Source organism: Nicotiana tabacum, chromosome 16, assembly GCF_000715075.1.
Source record: "Nicotiana tabacum cultivar K326 chromosome 16, ASM71507v2, whole genome shotgun sequence".
Classification (NCBI taxonomy): domain Eukaryota; kingdom Viridiplantae; phylum Streptophyta; class Magnoliopsida; order Solanales; family Solanaceae; genus Nicotiana; species Nicotiana tabacum.
This window is the reverse complement of record NC_134095.1, coordinates 55,125,659-55,143,962: the sequence shown is the minus strand read 5'-3', so window position 1 is coordinate 55,143,962 and position 18,304 is coordinate 55,125,659. Positions and strand designations below refer to the sequence as shown.

Genomic DNA, 18,304 nt, shown 5'->3' with positions numbered 1-18,304 from the left:
AACGTGCTACTAATACTTGTCTCATTACAAATTCCCCCACTAACCACTGCATGGCTACAATCCGAACCCCACAACACTTGTCCCACATGCCCCCACCCAAAAGCCAAATGGCCAATAAAGCTCTCCACGTGTCTGCCCCTTCTGATACCCAAAATCCCTTTAAAATCAATTCCCCTGCATGCAAAGAAAGCATGCAAATAGATTCAATCATTGGCATCCTAGATAGCCATACTACTATTGAAAACCATCTACCTTCTACAGTGCAACACGCCACAACAAATATAAATCATCTCCTAAATAATCAAAATGCCAAGAATCCCAATATCTCAAAGAAGAAGATATAGTCTTGTCCAAATTCTAAGACACCAAAGAGCACACTCAATGGAAAACCCACCCCCAAACACGAACAACCATCAGAGAAACCAAACATTATTCTTCATCCAACTACCACTCCCTCAAAACCATCAACCCCTCTCGACGATAGAACAAGCTCTAATGGGGCATGCAGTATCATTCAACATGATACTAGATGGTCAAGACACTGTGATAATCCTCCAGAACTCCCACTCCTAGCACAACTTGTTAGCTAGGGAATGCACATGGCTATGAGCAACTATCACAACCATGTATGGTTGAACAATATCCTTCAACCATTGGCTCCAAACTTGAATGCTCAATAAGCCCAAGCCATGATGAATCAGTGGAATCTCCCTCACCATTTCAACCCTCTCCAATCCCAGAACATGAACCTGGATCTCCCATTATTTCCACCAGGTGAGATTCAAAACTTGAACCCAATATTCATGCCATGGGCAGCAGCCTTTCACTTTCAACAAAACCAAGCCCAAGCAGCTCCACCATCAAATAATCCACCACCATAAGAAATGAATCCCAATGTGCTAGAACACTTAGAGCCACCAGTAGAGAATGTAGAAGAAATCAACTTAATAGGGTCAGAAGAGATAATAGAATTCTCAAATCTAAACGGTATAAAAGTTTATCTCTTTAGGGAGATGTAAGAGAAGACGTATGTGCTAAATTGCCCTCCCCTATTGTACAAGTTCTCAATGGACATCAGACCTCCCCCCCCAAGTTCCTACGGTTGGAAGCCATGCAATGATACTTGTTCCTTCAATGAGGAGGAACCCACTGCTCCAAGCCAGAATGGAGAGCAACTCAAACAACAACCATGTTTTAATGATGTATAGGTCTACTAGTATTATCATTTGGAACATTCGTGGTGGCAACAATGAAAAATTCCGTGTTAACTTTTAGGACATGGTGGATACTCACAAACCCTGCATGTTACCTTGTTGGAAACTCGCATAGAAAACCATGCAGCCTCCTTAACGATTTTTCTTTCACAAATATGGTTGAGGTGCCAGCGGAGGGCCAAGCGGGGGGTATGGTCATTCTGTGGGATGACAACATAGTGAAGGGTTATGATTTTGTTAGAAGGAATCAAGAAATCCACGCCAACATAGAGGTAACTCCTTTTAACTCTATTTGGTTATTTTCTTCAGTTTACGCAAGTACTACTTTAGAAAATAGACGTACACTCTGGAATAATATTGAAAAAATCCATTTAAACAACTCTAAGCCTTGGCTGCTTGGGGGAGACTTCAATGATATTCTTTGTGCTCGTGATAAATTTGGAGGGAATCCTGTAAACCATAGAAGAAGTAACACTTTGTGGGATAGTATCAACAATTGCAGTCCCCTGGACCTAGGTTATAAGGGTTCTAAATATACTTGGACTAAGAATAGGAAAAAATCTAGAGGCCTTATAATGGAAAGATTAGATAGAGTTGTTGTTAATAATGATTGGATTTCTATTTTTCCTAAAGCTATGGTCACTCACCTGCCCAGAACTCACTTCGCCATAGCCTGTTACTTGATGCTTTAAATCCTAGTAATGTCAATTTCTCAGATAAGCCATTTAGGTTAGAGACTATTTGGTGTTAGACATCCAGATTTTGTCAACATTGTCAAAAATTGTTGGTCCAATAAAGCATTACCTGAAGCTCAAACTTCTTTCAGAAACATGGTAATAGACTGGAAAAATGAAACCTTTGGTAACATTTTTAAAAAGAAAAAAATCCTACTGGCCCGTTTAAATGGTATCCAAACCTCCCCCGCTTATCATAAAAGATTCTTCCTTCAAGACCTAGAATCTAAGATTCAATTAAAGTTTAATAATATCCTGAAAATGGAGCATGACTTTTGGAAATTAAGATCAAGGATGTCTTGGTTGAACGATAGAGATACAAATACTAGATTTTACCATATTATGGCCACAAATCGGAAGCGTCGTAATGCCATAATGTTCTTTAATAATTCTAATGGTGATTGGATAACCGACCCCCCCCCCTTCCATCCAAAACCATACCCTAGAATTCTTTAGGGAAGCTTTCACAACTTCAAAAACTTCCTGTCATTGGAAAAACACCCTAGGAGATCCTCCACACCAAAACAAATTTGATCTTGCAAGTCTTGACATGGTGTTAACTAAAGAGGAAATCACAAATGCTGTTTTTTCTTTTAAACCCTTCAAAGTACCAGGGCCAGACGGAATCCACCTTTTTTTATCAAAAATACTAGAATATCATTCATAACTCAGTAGAATCTTTTTGTTACAAGGTTTTTGAGACTCAGAGTTTGCCTAGTAATATAAATGAGACCCACATCTGCCTAATCCCTAAATTTTTGAATGCCAATAATCTAAAAAAATTTAGGTCAATTGGTATTTGCAACACTTCCTACAAAATTATTACAAAGATTATTGCAAATAGGATTAAACCCTTTCTACCCTATTGCATTAGCCCCCTTCAATCTAGTTTCATTAAAAATAGGAGAAATTGTGATAATGCGATTATTGTGCAAGAAATTTTGAACAATCTTTGAAGATATAAAAAATCAACCCCTGATATGCTAATTAAAATTGACCTAGAAAAGGCTTTAGATAGGAAAGAATGGTCTTTCGTCTACAGATCCTTGCAGTTCTTTAATTTCCCCCCAAAAATTAGGAAACTAGTTATGCACTGCATCACTACCAGTTCCATGATTGTCCTAGTTAATGGGGCAACTACTGAGTTTTCCAGCCCTAGTAGAGGTATCCGTCAAGGAGATCCCCTATCCCCTTATATATTCATCATTTGCATAGAGTTGTTTTCCAAGCTCATAAACTACCAAACTGATGTTCTAAATTGGGATCCCATTAAAATCTCTCAGAAAGGCCCATATTTTTCTCATGTCCTATTTGCGGATGATATAACTCTAATGGGAAAGGCTAATAAAAACATTGGCCATTGCATTAAGACTAGTATGGATTTTTGTTTGCTCCCAATCAGGTCTTTCAATCAACTACACTAAATCCAAAATTATCCTCCCAAATTTCTCTCCTTCAGAAACCTCCACCTACATGTCAAATCTCTTTGGAATGAAAGTTACTCATGAATTTGATACCCACTTAGGCTTTCCAATATTGAACCATAGTCCAAAACCTAGAGACTTCCAATTTATAATTGACAAACTCCATAGCAAAATGTCCCATTGGAAATGCTCCTTTCTAAATATAGCAGGTCGTGCAACCCTAGCTACTAGCACTCTAAATTACATCCCCTTATACTCCATGCAATACACTTACCTTCCAAAACAAATTCTTAAACAAATTGACAAGATCCAAAGGGATTTCATTTGGGGAAGTACTAACACCTCTAAAAAACTCCACTTAGTAAATTGGAATATGGTCACCAAGAGTAAACAAGAAGAAGGCCTTGGTATCCAAAAAGCCTCCTCCAAATATTGCCCTCCTAATAGGCCTTTCGTGGAGGCTACTTTAAAATTCAAATTCTCCTTGGATCAAACTCATTTCCTACAAATACGCTAATAAAAAGTCTATTAAAACCTCCTCCTTTATTTGGAAATCTATTCTTAAGGGATGAAATTTCTGTAACAGTGGTATCTTATGGCATCCTCACCGATTGTCACATATGAACATTTGGTCTTCAAATTGGATCCATGACACCAATTCTCTAAGGAAGAATTTATGTGGCCCTATTGATAAAAAGGACCTTAATATCCCCATAAAAGATATTATTATTGACGGCAAGTGGAACCTCTCCAACATTTCCTTTGAACTTCCTAATACCCTCATAAAAAATATTATGGCTACCCTGTTACCTAATAAGTTTATTAAAAAGGATACTATGACATGGGGTATTACTTCTAGTGGTCTTTTCACAACTAAATCATGCTACTCCCTCATTAATCCTGCTAGTCCTCATAAATTAGATTTTGAATGGATTTGGGATATCAAATGCCCAAACAAAATCAAGTTCTTCTTCTGGAAATGTATGCGTAATCATATACCTTGCAGAGTTTACTTATCCCACATTGGTATGAATATTGATAAGACTTGCACAATCTGTAGAACTAATGTGGAAAGTGCTGAACATATTTTCCTCGACTGCCCTATCAATAGTTCTTGTTGGGAACATTTAGGTATTAAAGTTTTTACTTTAAAAGATGGAGATCACCGGCTTTTGAGATTAAGGAATTTTTTTACTCAGACAAGTCTTTATTCAAATAACTGGAGAACCATCCTCCCTTTCGCCATTTGGAATATTTGGAAAAATAGAAACAATAATAACTTGAACAACCTTAGTAATGAAGTCTGTCACACGCTCATCCTTCAACAAGCCTGGGAATTTCAATTTCTTCACAGAAAAAAGTCCCTTCAAAGAGAATAGTATTCAAATTACAATCAGATGGAATAAACCTCCGGCAAATATAACCAAACTCAACATTGATGGAGCCTTCTACAAGGCTACTCTGGAAGTTGGACTAGGTGAAGTTTTCAGGAACAAGGACGGCGAATGGATCTTTGGTTACTACAAATCAACTTATGCATCTTCAGTCATGCATTGTGAACTAATGGCTCTACATAAAGGACTAAAATTTGCAAGACATCTTGGTCTTTGTAACATCGAAGTTGAGACTGACTCAACGGATACAATATTATCTCTTAATGAATATAACCATAACTATTCGAATCTAATTTTGGAATGTAGGTTGTTAATGCACCAGTTGAAACACCCAATCCTGAAGCATAACTTCAGGGAAGGAAACATAATAGCCACCTGTTGGCAAAGGAAGCATGAAGAATTTCAAAATGGCTAGATGTGTTCATCATGTTGGTCCTCCTATTTTTGTTGAACAACAATTGCTAAAGGACAATCATGGTTCTAATATTAAGTTAAAGTATGTTAGTACCAGTGTGTGTGAAAAACTAGCCAAGTTTGGCAATGAAAGCGTCCTACGGGACTATGTAAGAACTGTGTAATGTTTATGTTGGTAATATAATATTATCGTTTGTGGTCAAAAAAAGGTTCATGAAAAATTAGATAAGCTTATAGTTGAAGTCCAAAAAATTCAACAGAAGGATACTAAAGGTAAAGAGCAAATTGCTACTACAAGTATCCAACCACCTCCGGTTATGAACCTTCTGTTTTATTCTCTTGACTGATTCAGTATGACTATCAGTCCAAGCTTTTGAATTCTTCTTTAATCTATCATAAAGAAGTGCAGTATCTTTAGCAAGATCCTTTATAAAAGTAGAGATATAATTCAGACTTCCTAAAAATCGCTGAAGCTGGGTCTTATCAGTAATAATATCACGGAATTTAGAAGCAAATTCAATACTTCTATTAATAGGTATAATCCTCCCCTTTTCAATATTAAGACCCAGGAATCTAACAGCATTTTGAAAAATAATCATTTTTGGTTTGGATATAACTAAACCATTTTGAATAATAATCTTTTTAAACAAATCTAAATGTTTGAAATGGGATTCTATATTTTTGAAAATACTAGAATATCATCAATATATACAATTATGAAATCCGTATAAGGAAGGAAGATATTATTCATTATTTTTTTAAATTTGGAACGTGCATTTTTCAATCCAAAAGGCATAACATTCCATTCATATAGGCCCATTGGCACATTAAAATTAGTTTTATACCTATCTGATTCATATATCTGAATTTGCCAATAAGATTCCCTTCCTCTTCCTCTTTGACGAGGAGGTCTGTATTTAGGCCTTATAATCTGTATATCAAAAGAGAGAACTATTAGTTTAACTATTCTCTGGTGAGAAAATCAAGAAGGGTATTATCAGACCCTTTTTGTATATTATTTCAAAATCAAAAGGGGCTAATAAAGCTTGCCACCTTGCAAACATTTGTTTTGAAATATCATGTTTAATATTTTTATTAAAGATAAATTTTTCAACCTGACAATCAGTTCTTATCAAAAATTTCTGATTGTATAACTCAGTTTGGAATTACATAACACATTTAACAATAGCAAGAATTTCTTTAGCTATAGTCGCATAATTCTTCTGGGATTCATTACATTTTCCAAAATAAAATTGAACAAGATATTCTTGTTTATCTAATGGAGAACATTATTACAATATCCCACTATAGCCAATATCAGAGGTGTCAGTTTCCACAACCTTTGCCCAAGTGAGATTAGCGAGAGTTAAACAAGGAATGTTATGAACCTTCTATTTATTCTCATGACTGATTCAGTATGACTATCAGTCCAAGCTTTTGGATTCTTCTTTAATCTATCATAAAGAAGTGCAGTATCTTTAGCAAGATCCTTTATAAAAGGAGAGATATAATTCAGACTTTCTAAAAATCGCTTAAGCTGGGTCTTATCAGTAATAATATCTGGGAATTTAGAAGCAAATTCAATACTTTTATTAATAGGTATAGTCCTCCCCTTTTCAATATTATGACCAAGGGATCTAACAACATTTTGAAAATTCATCATTTTTGGTTTGGATATAACTAAACCATTTTGAATAATAATCTTTTTAAACAAATCTAAATGTTTGAAATGGGATTCTATTTTTTAAAAAAATAATAGAATGTCATCAATATATACAATTATGAAATCCGTATAAGGAAGGAAGATATCATTCATAATTGTTTTTGAAATTCAGAAGGTGCATTTTTCAATCCAAAAGGCATAACATTCCATTCATTTTAGCCCATTGGCACATTAAAATCAGTTTTATACCTATCTGATTCAGATATCTGATTTTCCAATAAGATGCCTTTCCTCTTCCTCTCTGACGAGGAGGTCTGTATTTAGGCTTTATAATATGTATATCAAAAGAGAGAACTATTAGTTTAAATATTCTCTGGTGAGAAAATTAGGAAGGGTATAATCAGACCCTTTTTGTATATTATTTCTGTCACGACCCTAACCCCGGTCATGATGGCGCCCAACACACTGCTAGGCAAGTCCGACCATTCAACAACATTATCCCAAATTCTTATTTAGATTATAGATAATTATCACAGAGAATTTACTAAGTCATTACATTTAAGTGTATAATTAATAATAAAATCTGCGAAAGTTCAATTAAAATACCACACCATAGCCCAATAGAATTCGGTGTCACGAATATGAGCCTCTAATACAGAATATCCACCTATTACAAGTCTGTCTAGGAAAAATACGGAATAAAAGATAGAGATAAAGGGGAGAGATCAAAGCTGCGAACGCCATGCAGCTACCTCAATACTCCCGGATACTGCATGCTTAGCTAAACAATTCCTCACTTAGCCTGTGGTGTACCTGGATCTGCACGCAAGGTGCAGGGAGTAATGTGAGTACTCCGACCCAATGAGTAATAAACATAAATAAAGGCTGAGAATAAGAAATCATGGAAAGATACAAAGTAAACTATAACTGGCAGTTTAGAACAACAAATAGTGAAGCAACAAGTTAATTAAATCAGAGTACCAAATACTGAGACAGGTATAACCGATAAAAACAAATGCATGAGTGCAATGCAATGCATATGATGGTACACTCTAGTACCCACTGCGGCATGCAGCCCGAGCCATCCATTTATTTATGGTCGACTGCGCTCACTGGGGGTGTGTGCAGACTCCGGAGGGGCTCCTACAGCCCAAGCGCAATATCAAGCCATCTCGTGGCATCAAATCTAGACTCTTGGCCTCATATCAATCTCAGTATAATCACCCAGGCTCTCAGCCTCAATATCAATGTAATCAACCAGGCTCTCGGCCTCAATATCAATGTAAACAACCAGACTCTCGGCCTCAAATCAATATAACACTGCTACGGCGCGCAGCCCGATCCATGCTCAGTCCAGAAATCATCATAAGCCCCTTGGGCATTTGTAAAATAGTAGTTCTCAGCCCGAAATATCATTTAAGCTTTCAAATCTTAGAAAGATGGTTGAGTTTGCAAAACAGTATTTAAAACCTTGGACTGAGGTCAAATGATATGCAAAATATGCGAAAACAGTGATATCAATCCCTGAAGGATTCAAATAATTGGAAAGAAGCCCAAATGTAACAATTAAATCCAAGTAAGGAAGATTCTCAATTTAGTTCCAGTAGAAAACTTGCTAAAAACATCTCTCGGGACGGACCAAGTCACAATCCCCAATGGTGCTCCACCCCATGCCCGTTATCCGGCGTACAAGTCACCTCAATATAGCGTAACGATGTGAAATTCCGGGGTTTTAAATTCTCAGGACATCATTTACATCAATTACTCACCTCGAACCGGCTAATTCTCTAGCTCGCGATGCCTTTGCCCCTTATTGATCTCTGAATGCCTCGAATCTAGCCATAACGATTCAATTTAGTTAATAAAAATTATAGGAATTAATTCCATATGGAATTCTACATTTTCCATCAAATATCCGAAATTACACCCAAAATTTGCTCGTGGGGACCACGTCTCAGAATACGACAAAAGTCACAGAATATGAACCCCCATCCAACCACGAGTCCAACCATACAAATTTTACCAAAATCCGACATCGGATTGGCTTTCAAATCTTAAAAATTCATCTTTAGGGAATTTTAGAAAATCATCCATTTCTCTTCAAATATAAATAATCTAAAGCCAAAAATGAAGATTTATTCATGGAATATAATCACAAGAGAGTCACGAACACATACCCCAAGAATTCCCATAACTTCTCGCTCAAAATTGCCCAGAATCCGAGCTTGAAAGTCCAAAAAAATGAAAGAAAATCGGATTGCTCTTTCTCTACACTGTCCAGAATTTTCGGCTACTGTTCACGCGTATTACTGTACATGGTACTGTTCACGCGTGTTACTGTACATGGTACTGTTCACGGGGTACTATACACGGTACTATTCACGGGGTACTATTTCTGCAATTTTCTCCAATTTTACTAAGTCCGAAATCACTCCGAGACACCTCTGAAACACTCCCGAGCCCTCGGGGCTCCTAACCAAACAACATCCTACGAACTTAATCGTGTGATCAAATCGCCAAAATAACGTCATATACCACGAATTAAGCTTTAAAATCCAAGAATTCTTTCAAATTTCATAAAACATCAAATTTTCCATTTTGAGTCCGAAACACGTCAAACGACGTCCGTTTTCAACCAAACTTTAGAGAAAGTGCTTAAACCATATATAAGACCTGTACCGGGCGCCGAAACCAAAATACGGGCCCGATACCATCACTTTCTAAGCAAATTTTATTTCCATTTTCCTTAAATATTTTTAGAAAGCAATTTTACTCAAAAATTCATTTCTCGGGCCTGGGACCTCGGAATTCGATGATTCCTGTTCCTATGAGTCACAAATAATAATACGAATATAGCCCTTTAGTCAAAACTCAATTCGGAGCTCATTTGCTCAGTTCAATAACCATTTCGCTCGTTAAACAATTAACTCATGTTTCGTGTCAAAAACTCAATCGCGACTTGATGAAATTAGACCAAACTTTCCAGATCACTCCTATAATTCATTATTTATATTCTGAAAATCTCGAAATAAAATTTCGATCTCTAGAACTAAAAATGGACCTTTGGATCATTACATGCTTATGCTCAAACGGCAAATATCTTCCAAAAACTCTTCCAAAACTTATCCGAGCCTCATGGGACCCCGACCAAACATGCCAACATAATTCATAACATTATTCAAATCTCTTCCAATTATCAAAACACATCAAGCAACATCAAATTAACCAAAACTCATCGAATTCAAGCCTAATTTTCTAAAAACTTCCGAAATACACTTTCGATCAAAAACCCGATCAAACCACGTCCGAATGACCTGAAATTTTGTACACATATCCCAAATCACCTAACAAAGCTACAACAACTCTCGGAATTCCATTCCGACTCTCGGATCAAAATCTCACCTATCAACCGGAATTCGCCAAAATACTAACTTCGCCAATTCAAGCCTAATTCTACACTGGACCTCCAAAATTACTTCTGATCACACTCCTTAGTCACAAATCATCCCCTGAAGCTAACCAAATCATTAGGATTCAAATCTGATCCCTCTAACACATAAGTCAACGTCCGGTTGACTTTTCCAAAACAAACCTTCCTTAAAGAGACTAAGTGTCTCATTTCCTACTAAAACCAATCCAAATCAACTCGTTCACACCCAACACTGATAATGAAGCATAAAGAAATAGGAAATGGGGAAAACATGGCGGTAACTCATGAGACGACGGGTCGGGTCGTCACAATTTCAAAATCAAAAGGGGCTAATAAAGCTTGCCACCTTGCAAACATTTGTTTGGAAACATCATGTTTAAAATCTTTATTAAAGATAAAATTTTCAACCTCACAATCAGTTCTTATCAAAAAATTTTGATTGTATAAGTCAGTTTGGAATTACATAACACATTTAACAATAGCAAGAATTTCTTTAGCTACAGTCGCATAATTCTTCTGGGATTCATTACATTTTCCAAAATAAAATTGAACAAGATATTCTTGTTTATCTAATAGAGAACATTATTACAATATCCCACTATAGCCAATATCAGAGGTGTCAGTTTCCACAACCTTTGCCCAAGTGAGATTAGCGAGAGTTAAACAAGGAAGGTTATGAACCTTCTATTTATTCTCATGACTGATTCAGTATGACTATCAGTCCAAGCTTTTGCATTCTTCTTTAATCTATCATAAAGAAGTGCAGTATCTTTAGAAAGATCCTTTATAAAAGGAGAGATATAATTCAGACTTTCTAAAAATCGCTGAAGCTGGGTCTTATCAGTAATAATATCTGGGAATTTAGAAGCAAATTCAATACTTTTATTAATAGGTATAGTCCTCCCCTTTTCAATATTATGACCAGGGAATCTAACAGCATTTTGAAAATTCATCATTTTTGGTTTTGATATAACTAAACCATTTTGAATAATAATCTTTTTAAACAAATCTAAATGTTTGAAATGGGATTCTATTTTTTTTTTTAAATACTAGAATGTCATCAATATATACAATTATGAAATCCGTATAAGGAAGATATCATTCATAATTTTTTTGAAATTCGGAAGGTGCATTTTTCAATCCAAAAGGCATAACATTCCATTCATATTGGCCCATTGGCACATTAAAATCAGTTTTATACCTATCTGATTCAGATATCTGAATTTGCCAATATGATGCCTTTCCTCTTCCTCTTTGACGAGGAGGTCTGTATTTAGGCCTTATAATATGTATATCAAAAGAGAGAACTATTAGTTTAAATACTCTGGTGAGAAAATCAGGAAGGGTATTATCAGAGTCTTTTTTGTATATTATTTCAAAATCAAAATGGGCTAATAAAGCTTGCCACCTTGCAAATATTTGTTTGGAAACATCATGTTTAAAATCATTATTAAAGATAAATTTTGCATCTTGACAATCAGTTCTAATCAAAAATTTCTGATTGTATAAGTCAGTTTGGAATTCCATAACACATTTGACAATAGCAAGAATTTCTTTAGCTACAGTCGCATAATTCTTCTGGGATTCATTACATTTTCCAAAATAAAATTTAACAAGATATTCTTGTTTATCTAAAAGAGAACATTGTTTCAATATCCCACCAAAGCCAATATCGAAGGTGTCAGTTTCCACAACCTTTGCCCAAGTGAGATTAGCGAGAGTTAAACAAGGAAGGTTATGAACCTTCTATTTATTCTCATGACTGATTCAGTATGACTATCAGTCCAAGCTTTTGGATTCTTCTTTAATCTATCATAAAGAAGTGCAGTATCTTTAGCAAGATCCTTTATAAAAGGAGAGATATAATTCTGACTTCCTAAAAATCGCTGAAGCTGGGTCTTATCTGTAATAATATCAGAGAATTTAGAAGCAAATTCAACACTTTTATTAATAGGTATAATCCTCCCTTTTCAATATTATGACCAAGGAATCTAACAACATTTTGAAAAATCATCTTTTTTGGTTTGGATATAACTAAACTGTCACGAGCCGGCCCACACTGTGCATATATTGTCCGCTTTGGGCTTCGCCTTCACGGTTTTGTTCTCCCCCAATCGAACATAGGGAAAAGGCCTATGCACATATAGGTCCAAGTCCTACTAATATAGCCCAGGACTCCCCCTCTCTTTTCCGATGTGGGGTTCCTGCGAGCTACAGGAGTGCTACAACACATGTATTGTACTCACCCCCACCAACAAGAACACAACGTCCTCATTGTAGGTACCCACCATCGTACTTCCTGAGAGTCGGCTCTGATACCAACTATCACGACCCACCCCACACTGTGCATATATTGTCCGCTTTGGGCTTCGCCCTCACGGTTTTGTTCTCCCCCAATCGAACATGGGGAAAAGGCCTATGCACATGTAGGTCCAAGTCCTACTAATATAGCCCAGGACTCCCCCTCTCTTTTCCGATGTGGGATTCCTGCGAGCTACAGGAGTGCTACAACACCTGTACTGTACTCACCACATCAACAAGAACACAACGTCCTCGTTGTGGGTACCCACCCATCATACTTCCTGAGAGTCGGCTCTAATACCAACTATCACGACCTGGCCCACACTGTGCTTATATTGTCCCGCTTTGGGCTTTGCCCTCACGGTTTTGTTCTCCCCCAATCGAACATAGGGAAAAGGCCTATGCACATGTAGGTCCAAGTCCTACTAATATAGCCCAGGACTCCATCTCTCTTTTCCGATGTAGGATTCCTGCGAGCTACAGGACTGCTACAACGCCTGTACTGTACTCACCCCCCAACAGGAACACAACGTCCTCGTTGTGGGTACCCACCCATCGTACTTCCTAAGAGTCGGCTCTGATACCAATTGTCATGACACGGACCACACTGTGCATATATTGTCCACTTTGGGCTTCGCCCTCACGGTTTTGTTCTCCCCCAATCGAACATGGGGAAAAGGCCTATGCACATGTAGGTCCAAGTCCTTCTAATATAGCCCAAGACTCCCCCTCTCTTTTCCGATGTGGGATTCCTGCGAGCTACAGGAGTGCTACAACACCTGTATTGTACTCACCCCACCAATAGGAACACAACGTCCTTGTTGTGGGTACCCACCTATCGTACTTCCTGAGAGTCAGCTCTGATACCAACTGTCACGACCCGGCCCACACTGTGCATATATTGTCCACTTTAGGCTTCATCCTCATGGTTTTGTTCTCCCCCAATCGAACATGGGGAAAAGGCCAATGTGATTAAGTTGATGGCACTTCAATAGTATTATGGTACTTTAAGGCTGGATTGACTGCTGATATTCTAGTTGCTTGTATGGAACATGGAAATTTTAGAGTATTTATCGTGGGATGATTGGGTATTAAAGGTGTGCATGTATTCGCACGGTGGAAACTGGAGTTAGGTATGATGATTTGTGTGCCATATGGAGTTGGAGACTGGGAGTTCTCATGTACAGGCTAGGTTGTGGTGGTGGATCGTGTGTATTCGGCACCGTTTAGGGGCAATCGGGATTTGGAGGCTCGAGTGGATCTTTGTTTGCTAGTATGTTAGATTTTGGATGTGATGTCGGAATTCAGACTGGTTGTCGTAGTGTTGAGTGATTCTGAACTATTGCACTACGGGCAATACCGAAAATGCCACGGGTTGAGTGATGAAGTGCATTGGATTATGTTCTAGCAAAGTGGTTTATATTTCAAAGGACCAGCGGACGGTTGGGAAGGATTGCTTTCTTAATTGGGCATTCGTGATGGATGTCAGTGCAAAAGTTGCTATCATTAATTCAGTTCCGGTGTTAAGGGACTTTTCAGATAAGTTTCGATGTTTACGGTAAGTTGGTATCAGAGCCTAGGTTACTTGTTCTCGCGAGTCATGAGCCGGTTTAGTAGAGTCTCGCGGATCGGTACGGAGACGTCTGTATTTATCCTCGAGAGGCTGCAGAACCTTTAGGAAAACTTCACATTCTTGAATTCTTATTGTGCGTCCTTGATTCATCTTGAAAAGAAACTTTTGAAATTCCTTCCATGCGTTCGTATGCGCTCATGAGCGCTCAATATCAGATGTGCCTCGATGGCTTGTGATTCCCCGATCGAGGGGCGAGGTTTAATTTCTGTGAGTTTATGGTGGGCCAGTCTGAAGGACTTGAGGTTGGATCTTTATCTATGGCTGGAGCGCCGAGGTGCTAATTGTGTGAGTAAGTGATTTAAACTTATGTTCAGTAGTGTCCCCGTCAGTGGAAATGACGGTTGTGGATATGTGAGGAGTATGTTAGTGCTACGAGGCATATCCATATGAACTGGAAGTGACGAGAAGGGGGTCTGTTAAATGATGGAAGAATTAGTAGATGCTTGAAGTCTATCTTGATTCAAGTTATAGTTCGAGTTATGGGCGTTTGAAGAATCTTTTCATGACTCCTAGTTGGGAGTGAAGTAAATTTCATGTTGTGGTATGAGTACAAACTCAGGAAGATCAACTGACTGCCTAATGTTTATGGCGGTGGAAGGTATACGAAAATGTTATATTGAGGAGAAGCCCAAAGCGGACAATATATGCACAGTGTGGGCCAGGTCGTGATAGTTGGTATCAGAGCCAACTCTCAGGAAGTACGATGGGTAGGTACCCACAACGAGAACGTTGTGTTCCTGTTTGTGGGGTGAGTACAGTACAGGTGCTGTAGCACTCCTGTAGCTCGCAGGAATACCACATCGGAAAAGAAAGGGGGAGTCCTGGGCTATATTAGTAGGACTTGGACCTACATGTGCATAGGCCTTTTCCCCATGTTCGATTAGGGGAGAACAAAACTGTGAGGGCAAAGCCCAAAGCGGACAATATATGCATAGTGTGGGCCGGCTCGTGACAGTTGGTATCAGAGCTGACTCTCAGGAAGTACGATGGGTGGGTACCCACAACAAGGACGTTGTGTTCCTGTTGGTGGGGTGAGTACAGTACAGGTGTTGTAGCACTCCTGTAGCTCGCAGGAATCCCACATCGGAAAAGAGAGGGGGAGTCCTAGGCTATATTAGTAGGACTTGGACCTACATGTGCATAGGCTTTTTTCTCCATGTTCGATTGGGGGAGAACAAAACCGTGAGGGCAAATCCCAAAGCAGACAATATATGCACAGTGTGGGCCGGGTCGTGACAAATATCCTTCCTGATTTTCTCACCAGAGAATATTTAAACTAATAGTTCTCTCTTTTGTTATATAGATTATGAGGCCTACATACATACCTCCTCGTCAAAGAGGAAGAGGAAGGGCATCTACTGATAGTAGAGGGAATAATATTCTCGTCCAAATGGGAAACCAAAAGCTAATTACTGCAAATATAGCAGGAGGTAATACTGACCATCCTTTATACAAGGAATTCATGAATTTTACACAATCAAAGAAAGATGAAGGTACATCATCTAATGGACCATCCTATTCCTCAGTCATATCAGAGGATAGTAATGAGAACCTTGAGGTTTATAACCAAAAGGATACAAAGTTTTTCCTACTTTAAACAACATGATCAGCTGAAATTCAGTACTTTTATCCTGCGAACACCAGGAAAACTTATAGTTTTTCAAAGATTATTATTAAGAAGGTAATACCTTCGGATGAATGGGGTATTAGTACCCTTAAGGATCGAGAATATACTCATCCTGATAAAAAATTCTCAGTCAAATTTAATTATTGGGACTATGTTAAAAGTTTTAATAAAACTTTTCTTTATGAGAATCCTAATAGGAGACACTAATGGTTTATTAAGCTCTGTTCTAATATGAACAGTCAACAGATTCCCAATTAGTTCTTCAAATGGTGGAAATTATATGGTTCAACATTAGAAATACTTCCTCCTTTATTTAAGAGTTTATATACTCAATGGGTAGACATATCTCCCAAAATTATTTCCTTACAAAAAGATAATATATTTTACGACGGCATTGCCGCTATGTATTTCTTTATAGAATTTTCAATTCCCTGGATTATGAAATGGGATGTCAAAACTGGTTATACGGGTGAAGGAATTCGTTGCCTTCAAAGGATTGTTTATAACAAATTCTAGACTAAGTTAGTTCAGACAAACCAACAAGGAAAATTATTTGGTGAAGAATTAATTCAGCAAATTAAGGACAAAATTGATGTCTACGTCAAACAAGAAAAAGTAGATATTAATGAAGGAGCGATTAGCCCCTTCCAACAGGTTAATAGGAAGCTCCAAATGAAAAAGGGAGCTATATCCAAAAAAGAAATACTCGCTTCATATTTTGAAGAAATAAAGAACTTGCCAAAACTTTCAAAGCAAGCATCAGAGATGATATATCTATGACCTCACTAGCAACCACTTCAGATGAAGTAGTCTGTGTAGTAGGAGAAGCATAAAGCACTTCTGACACAGAAGTAAATATGGAAGAAATTGAAGACTTTCTTGCAAAATTGAAGCAAGTTACAGAAGAATCTTCTGCAAATAAAAATGACAAATGAAAAGATAAGGCATGAAGGACGGGAAGGTCCCATGAAATGAATTATTGGGTAATAACGACAACTTTAATAAAGTAATGGACTCCTCCATTATTGAAGGGAATCTACTTTTATAAAGTAGTTTGTCCACTTTTGATAATGTAAAATTTTCTTTTTATCTTGTCGGTCATACTTGTAATTATTCTGTCGGTCATTTTACTGTTTTAGTTTTGTTTGTTTCTTAGCTGATCTATTATATAAGGATCATTTCAGTTTTTGAGAGGCAGGCATTATCCTACGCTCTGACAAATTTGGATAAGATTTTATAAGTCTTTCTAAGACTTATAGTCTGTTTGGTCAAGCTGGAGAAATCAACTTATTTTTAGAAGTGCTTTTGAAAAAAGTACTTTTGGAGAGAAGCAGTTTGTGTTTGGCTAATCAGTCTGAAAAGCACTTTTGAGAAATAATTTGTGTTTGGCCAAGCTTTTTAGAAAGTGCTTTTAAGTGTCAAATTACGAATAAGGACATGAATAGATTTACTTAATAATTAATATTATAAGTAAATAAATAATATCAAAATTTTGTTATTACATGCAATAATTAAAAAAATAATTCATTTTATTTAAAAAGTACTTAATTCTTTTAATATAAGTTAAATATATTAAAATTCCTTCAACAAATATAAAAGCATTCACCCCTAAAGACACTATATATTAGAAAGTTTCTCAAAAATAAGAAGAAATATTTATAAATTAATATCCTAAGTATTAGGTTTAAGGGTCATTTTGGTATATACTATATTTTGTTAAGGGTATTTTAGGTAAGAATAAAAGCTAAAACTGCTTCTGCTTCTGCTTTTGGAAAGAAGCTACTTTTTTCTGCTTCTTTGAAACTGGTTCTGCTTCTTCCCAAAAGCACTCTTTTTTCCAAATAAGCTTGGCCAACACCTCAAATTAGGGGGGAAAAGTGCTTTTGAGAAAAAAAGCACTTTTTTGTCTTGAGAAGCTTGGCCAAACATGCTATTAGTATTCATGTGTTATTTACAAAGCATGTTTTGTAGCTAGGAGTCTACTGTATCACCCCGATAAGGTTTTGGGTTAAGAACTCTATAGACCAAGCAGTTACCAATCTCGACAGTAAACCTTGGTTAGGCCAACCTAACAGGTGGTGCTCGTAAACCCGTTTAGGTATGTGGCCGTTGAAGGGTTGTGCGGAGCATCGTGGTTTAAGGTTTGCCTAGAGATTACTAGCTAGCCAGGGCTGAAGTTCTTGTAATCTATTTCCTGAGCCACATTCGGAAGCAATCCCGTACCCCCATTGGTAGAGTACAGTTAATACAAACCCCAGTATTAAAATAAATACTACTGCCAGTTCTTCAGAAGAAGATACTGCTAATACTTTACTTGCAGCCATATATTTTTATGAAGATGAATTTCTGGAAAAACTCCAATGTTTTATCACCCAAAAGTTTTTAACTCTTTCAATCGACTACAATTTCAAAAAAGAGTTTGTTGCTTTATTTGATAGTGGAGCAGATTTAAATTGTGTGAAAGAAGGAG

At 37.2% G+C, this 18,304-nt stretch overlaps 1 protein-coding gene across 1 annotated transcript; it reads left to right on the top strand.

Moving 5' to 3' along the window:
* Positions 1–4,668: 4,668 nt before the first annotated feature.
* On the top strand, positions 4,669–5,181 carry LOC142170247 (uncharacterized). Its single transcript, XM_075232105.1, has one exon. It carries the CDS (start codon positions 4,669–4,671, stop codon positions 5,179–5,181), a length of 513 nt encoding a protein of 170 aa, XP_075088206.1.
* The last annotated feature ends 13,123 nt before the right edge of the window (positions 5,182–18,304 follow it).

Coding starts and splice junctions, on each gene's coding strand:
- LOC142170247 (XM_075232105.1), top strand. CDS start 4,669: ATGAAGTCTGTCACACGCTCATCCTTCAACAAGCCTGGGAATTTCAAT.